At 37.7% G+C, this 6,534-nt stretch overlaps 1 protein-coding gene across 1 annotated transcript; it reads right to left on the bottom strand.

Annotated features, from left to right (window-relative positions):
• Window positions 1-1,836: 1,836 nt before the first annotated feature.
• Window positions 1,837-6,005, bottom strand: LOC131147711 (large ribosomal subunit protein uL4c). Its single transcript, XM_058097237.1, has 2 exons — window positions 5,007-6,005; window positions 1,837-2,273 (listed from the first exon to the last, which is right to left on the bottom strand). Exons 1-2 carry the CDS (start codon window positions 5,878-5,880, stop codon window positions 2,236-2,238), a joined length of 912 nt encoding a protein of 303 aa, XP_057953220.1. The 5' UTR covers window positions 5,881-6,005; the 3' UTR covers window positions 1,837-2,235.
• Between the last annotated feature and the right edge of the window lie 529 nt (window positions 6,006-6,534).

The following is a 6,534-nucleotide window of genomic DNA, read 5'->3' as shown; positions in this document are numbered from 1 at the left end:
TAGTATCCTTTGAGAACAAAATTAGAAGGTTGGTTTTGTTATCCAAAATAACGTGCTGGTCATAATTGTTGGACGGCTAAATTATATGCTGGTGATAGATATATATCTTTTAGCTTTGGCAGGGATGTTTGGCATTTGCCAACAGACGACAGATCAGCCAAGTTGATGTCAGTGAAAATCCAAAAAAAAGAGATTTTATAGTTCTTAGTTGTATTGGCAACAACAAAATATTTAAAAATCCAGAATTAATTGTTATGAATCAAATCATTGATTTCATATATATATATATAATTTTAATTACCTTTTTTGTTGTTATTCAATTGGAGGATAAAAAAAATAAATTGTTCAATAAAGTTTTAACTTTTGTTAATTTATAAATATTAACTAGATTGCTGATTTTTTATTTTTAAAAATTTTTATCTGAGCCTCTATAAATGATAGTCTAGGAGCAGCATCCAAGATGTCTTTTTTCAGAAGTTTGAACAAACAAAACCTGTCCAGGAAAACAAGTGTTGTTGTGCAGGGACATACACTTAACAGAATAAAATATTTTAATTAGTATAGAAGAAAAAAAATATTTTAAAAAAATATTATCATAAGAATATCATTGGCCAAAGTTAGTAATGTTCTCATACAATAATTATTTTGTTCCTACAGAAAATGCTTGACATGAAGGCCACAAATAAACCAAACAGAACAATAACAAGGAGCCAAGCTTCTTGGGACAAGCAGTACCCCATGAACAACATTACTCATCACAATACAGTGAATCCAAATAGAAGCAGTTTGTAGGCCAGAATGTGCTAAAGGTGACTAATTGAACACTTAAGAGCAACAAATGGGCACTCAACAGAATGGACAGATCTCTTAAAATGCTACACAAAAGTGGAAAGGAAGATGCCCTAATGCCCAAAATAAAATGCATGCCGTTTCTCAATACACGGGGACTTGCCCTTCAGCAAATGCATAGGCTGGTGAAGGCTGGAAAGTCTCCCTAGAGTTTCAAAGGATTAAAAAACAGAAAGGGTTAATAGGTCTAATGCAAATCTGTGCTACCGGTTGATCGATCCTCTGACCCTCTCATTACATCTGACTCTCAGCGTCAAACTTTTGGCCAAATCAAATTCCGTATCAGAATATCACACAAGCTTTGCACTTTGCAGACTCAACCCCAGAAGGGTGAACTTGCATCTCCATCGATAATCTTAAGTTCACCTGCAGTGAGCAGTCCCATATTTGTCCTCTTCAAATTATACATGTGCTGTCCAAATCCAAAGTCCATTCACATATCAGCATCAGTTCCTCTTCCAATACCAATACTCGTAAAATCTTCCCGCTACCCAGAACAATAGCCCTCGCATCACAAACTTATGAAGCATATTCTCCATTTAGGATGGATGCAATTTTCTTCTCAAGGAAAAAATATATGTAGCTACAAGATTTAGAAAGGGCATAAACCTTTTCCCCCACATTAAAATCCAGAGAGTTGCCAATGAAGCAAAATTTTCTAAAATGATGACACTTGGCAAAATGTTTACATGCTAGAAATAAAATGATCCTAATATAAAATTTTCATAGTTTAGAAAGAATGATAATATGAAAAATTTTATTAATCCAAACATGGAATAAACAAGGAGTTATTATTCCTAAATTTCACCATAGAAATGTCTCTTCCTAGTATATTTCATGTTTGATGGAGTAAACAAACTTCTGCATTAGTATTTTTTTTTCTAAATTATTATAGTCCTACCTAATTCTTATTCTATTTTCATTTCATTCAATTCTACACTCACTAAAAGACATTATGTAAACCAAATATAACCTAAGACAACAACCTTGCAGTGACTAAGCTGTAGAACGGTCTGCATAAATGAGAAAAAGCAATAAAAAACAACAAAGCAATAAACTGCAAATGGGTTAACCTATTACAAAGCTTTTTACCCATTTTCTTCCTTCTATAGTGGGAAACTATACAGAAAAAGACATCCTACAACAAGAAAGCAATGATAAATGAGACAATAGGGTAGATGACCCGAAGGAAGCACTCTCATGTAGAAAAATGTGCATTGTTAGTACAAAGAAGCAAACCAGCCTGCAGTAAGAAGAAGTTGAGTTTACAACATAAATGGCTGTTGGTTCTAGCGATCGGGCCACTCTTCAGGGTTACCTGGAATGGATGGATCCTTGCAAATCACAACAAATGGTTGGCGGCTCTGTCTCTCTCTCCCACAATCATCACTCCGTTGCATCAGAATTTTCATCTTCGTCAGTCCCTGAATCCCAAAATAAAATTACATGAAGTTAGATCTATCATCCAAGAAGACATATGACATTTCATACTTACCTACTCATCTTCCACAAACATATCCAAATCAATTATATAGGTTGTGACCATGGATTTCAAGGTTGGATTTGGATTTGAAAAAAATTCAATATAATTTTGTACTACATTTTATCCAAATTCAAGACATAGAATCCATCCTTCCAAACATAGGGTATCTGGAAAATTAAAAGGAAATTGAAACATTTAACAACATGAACAACTAGAACAGACAACAATAACAACCCAATTCTTCCTCTAGTTCTTGCATAGGAGCAAAGGGTTCACAACTCCTGGTCTTGAAGGAATCATCAATATAGCTCAGTCTGCCTTTGTTCAACAAAGGAGTATGGTGGAAAACATCTATCTTGTACAAAAGCTTGTGAGAAAGTGTGCAAGAAAGTGGGTTTCCCCAAGATGCATGCTCAAGATCGATCTCAAGAAGTCCTATGACTCGATCTACTGGAATTTTCTTAAAGAGATGTTGATACTTCTAAAATTTCCAAGTACTATGATTAATTGGATTATGGAATGTGTTACAACCACAACATATTCCTTGTCTTTGAATGGAAGCTTACGTGGTTTTTTTAAAGGTAGAAAGGGCCTGAGAGAAGGTGACCCTTTATCACCCCATCTTTTCATAATATGTCTTGAATACCTGTCAAGGTTACTTAAGTCTCTGGAGTAGAATTCAAATTTTAAATTCCACCCCAAGTGTGAGAAGCTGAAAATTTCACACTTGGCTTTTGCAGATGACCTAATTCTTTTCTCCAAAGGGAACTACACATTTATAAAACTCTTAATGGATTGCCTAAGGAAGTTTTCAGACTGCTCTGGATTAGTTGCTAATTGCCGCAAATCGAATTTGTTTCATGCTAGAATTCGAGAGTATGAATTGGAGGGTATTTTACAGATGATTGGTTTTAGTGTGGGTGATTTTCCATTTCGATATCTTGGCATCCCCCTTGCTGCCAGACTTAATTCCAACCATTACTCTCCACTTGTAAACAGAATTGCAAATATGTTTAAAAGCTGGCCGAGACATACTATTTCTTATGCTGGAAAATTGGACCTAATAAACTCTGTTATCCAGGGTGTGGAATGTTTTTGGCTCGTCATCTTTCCAATTCCAAATAATGTACTAGGGCACGTGGTGAAATTGTGCAGAGCTTTCTTTGGGGGTGGAAGAAAGAAGCCACTTGTGGCACGGAGGGAAGTTTGTCTCCCAAAATCAGGAGGGTTGGGTGTTTTTGACCTAAAAATTTGGAATAAGGTTCTCCTCTCCAAAGCGTTGTGGAATGTCCAAGCAAAGAAGGACTCCTTATGATCGAAATGGGTTCACCAATATTATTTGAAAGGCTATAATCTTTGGGAGCTGGCCTCAAAACATGAGGGCTCCCCACTTGTTAAGAAGATGATTGATATTAAGAACCAGATTCTTCAGAGGTGTGACAATCAAATAGAAGCTGCAAAAAGCCTATTGAATGGGTGGGATTTGGATCAAAAAAGCTCCTCTCAATGCTATGAATTTTGGAGATACAAAAAAGGCAAAGCTCCTTGGGCTAAAGAAGTGCGGAAAAATGGATGTACTCCAAAGCACACTTTTCCTCTATGGCTCGGGATCAAAGGGAATTTACTTACGAGTGACAAGTTGTGTTGGGATGATGGTGACCATAAATGTGTTTTTTGCAGAGATGTGGAAGAAACTATCGACCACATCTTCTTTAAATGCAGGTTCTCCACACATGTTTGGGATCGTATTAGGAGTTGGCTGGGAATTCGAAGAGCTATGACTACAGTGAAAGCTGCGGTGAAATGGCTCCACAAAGAGGTTAGAGGAACTGGCATTCCTGCAGTGGGAAAACGAGTTGGTCTTGCCACTATAGTTTATTTCCTATGGCACTTTATGAACAAGAGAAGGTTTGAAGGCAAGGATATTACACCTGAGGAGGTGATTGTGGTAATCCAGAGGCACATTTTTAGAATTGTTTTTGATAGATTTGATCTACACTCTGTTTTGATGTACTAGTGCTCAGTTAATCTCTTAAAATGGGTGGACTTTGAGAAATTAGTATTTTGTAGATTTATTGCTATGCAATTGTGATGGGGCTTGATCCCCCTACCTGGGTATGCCCAGAGTACTTTTTATATATATGCATTTTGATCAATACAAATTTACCCCTTAATGATAAAAAAAAAAAAAAAGGTTCACAACTCCAAGCAAAGTAATCAACTAGTAATCAGACAAGCAGGTCATAGGGTTACTACCTAAAAATCTTATGCACAAGATAACCACAGAAAGTTTTCTAACATATATATGCATATGCATTTGCTTCAAACTAGATGTTTCCAAAAAGTCCATTGTTGTAATCGGAAACATAAGACCAACGCCTAAAAACAATCAAGACTGAACCAAAAGGCAAGCAATCTCAAGACTCACCCAAATGTCATAGGCTTAAGTTCATGCTAACTCACAGTTTGTAACCTCTGTTTTCAGAATTACTTTATCCAATTTACAGTTTTACACAGAAAAATAGCAAGCACAACAAAAAACAACGTGTAATTTAATCTAAAACAGGAGCTAATGAATACCAACTCAGCTAAAATTATCCAAAAATTAAGATTACCAAAAACAATCCTGCAGAAATTAACAAAAATTAAACTAGACTAAAGCACTAATCTTCACCTTCTTCTTCTTCTTCTCCTTGTTCTTCTTCATACTCTTCCTCTTCGTCTCCAGTCTCTCCTGCGTACTCGGACCCATACATTGAATTCAAATAATCCACAGTTGCCCGCGTAAACACTAGCTTATCCGAGTTCAGGACGTCGAACAAGTTAAGCGTCCTCGGCGTCAAAATCTTCAGAGTCCCGATGTTACGGCTCGACAGCCTCACATTATCCGAAACCTCCGTCAACAAAAACATCGACTTCTCCTTCGGGTCTATACCCCATCTCTTCAACGCCGCAATGAACTCCTTCGTCTTCGGCCTCTCGAACCTATCCGCGAAATCCTCCACCACGAAGGCGTTTTCCGCGGCTGCGGCGCTCGCAAGCGCCGTCGACAGCGCGAGGCGCTTCTCCTTGCGGTTGATCCTGATGCTCCAGTCCTTGGGTTTGGGTCCGAACACGACGCCGCCGCCAGGCCGGAGCGGCGTCCGCTGGGACCCGCGGCGGGCGCGGCCGGTCTTCTTCTGGGGGTAGGGCTTTTTGCCGCCGCCGCGCACTTCGCCTCTGGTCAGAGTGGACGCGGTGCCTCGCCGCTTGTTCTGGAGGTCGGTAATGATGCCGCGGTGGACGACGGCACGAGCCGTATCAGGCGGTGCCGACTTGAGATCGAGGTAGGTTTCTCCGATTCTGGCGCCGTCGAAGGAAAGGACCGGCAGTGTCGTCGCTTCCGAGCGGATTGATGTGGGTTGTGCGCGAGAGGTGCGACTAATTGAGAGGGGTTTTAACCAATTGGGGGTTTTGAAGACTGAGAGGAGTTTAGGGTTTTGGTGAGGAGGTGGGAGGAAGAGCGAGGATGAAAAGAAGGAGATTGAAGGTGTTGCAGAGGTCGCCATGAGAGAGAGAGAGAGAGAGAGAGAGAGAGAGAGAGAGAGAGAGAGATCGTTATCTGTTATCGAGTAAGGTTTGATGCAGTGAAGTGTGAATCCAACTCTCTCATTCTCACTCCAATACAAATTCGTTCCCAACATTTTTATTGACTTAAAAGTTTATTTAAGCCAATTATTTTATTTATTTTACATATTTATTATTCATATATGCATATGCAATGCGTTCATAGTGACAGCCAAATAATAAAATACAAATCAAAATGAGAAAGGAGAAATGTTATTTATGGATCACCATTAAAAAATTATAATTAAATAACGCTAAGCATGTCTAAATTAGTAGAGAATTCATCAATTACTTTTAATTGAAATTGATTAAAAATAAGTATATTTTAGAATAAGTGTAAATTTGTAAAGTAAAAATAGGGATACTTTCTAGAAGATTTGATTTTTTAAAATTTTCAGTATTGAGTATTTTTTTAATTGTAGAAGTGAAGTGAAATCGTATTTTTCTAATGATTAATAAAATCATGAAATATTGAGCCAAAATTTATCTTCCCTTAAATATGAATTTTGGTATAAAGTGTTTCTTTCATGACTTAAAAGGTATTATTCGGAAGAAAGAGATTTGCAATTCATATCATTTGTAATTTTCATTTATGA

This window comes from Malania oleifera, chromosome 2 (genome assembly GCF_029873635.1).
Source record: "Malania oleifera isolate guangnan ecotype guangnan chromosome 2, ASM2987363v1, whole genome shotgun sequence".
NCBI lineage: Eukaryota > Viridiplantae > Streptophyta > Magnoliopsida > Santalales > Ximeniaceae > Malania > Malania oleifera.
Note: the sequence above shows the minus strand (reverse complement) of the source record. Positions and strands in the feature narration are given on the sequence as shown.

Bases quoted from the DNA above. Each gene is read 5' to 3' on its own strand.
- LOC131147711 (XM_058097237.1), bottom strand. From the start codon at position 5,880: ATGGCGACCTCTGCAACACCTTCAATCTCCTTCTTTTCATCCTCGCTC. The intron at 2,274-5,006 runs GTGAAGATTAGT...TTTGGGATTCAG, and splicing joins AGGAGAAGAAGAAGAAGAAG to GGACTGACGAAGATGAAAAT.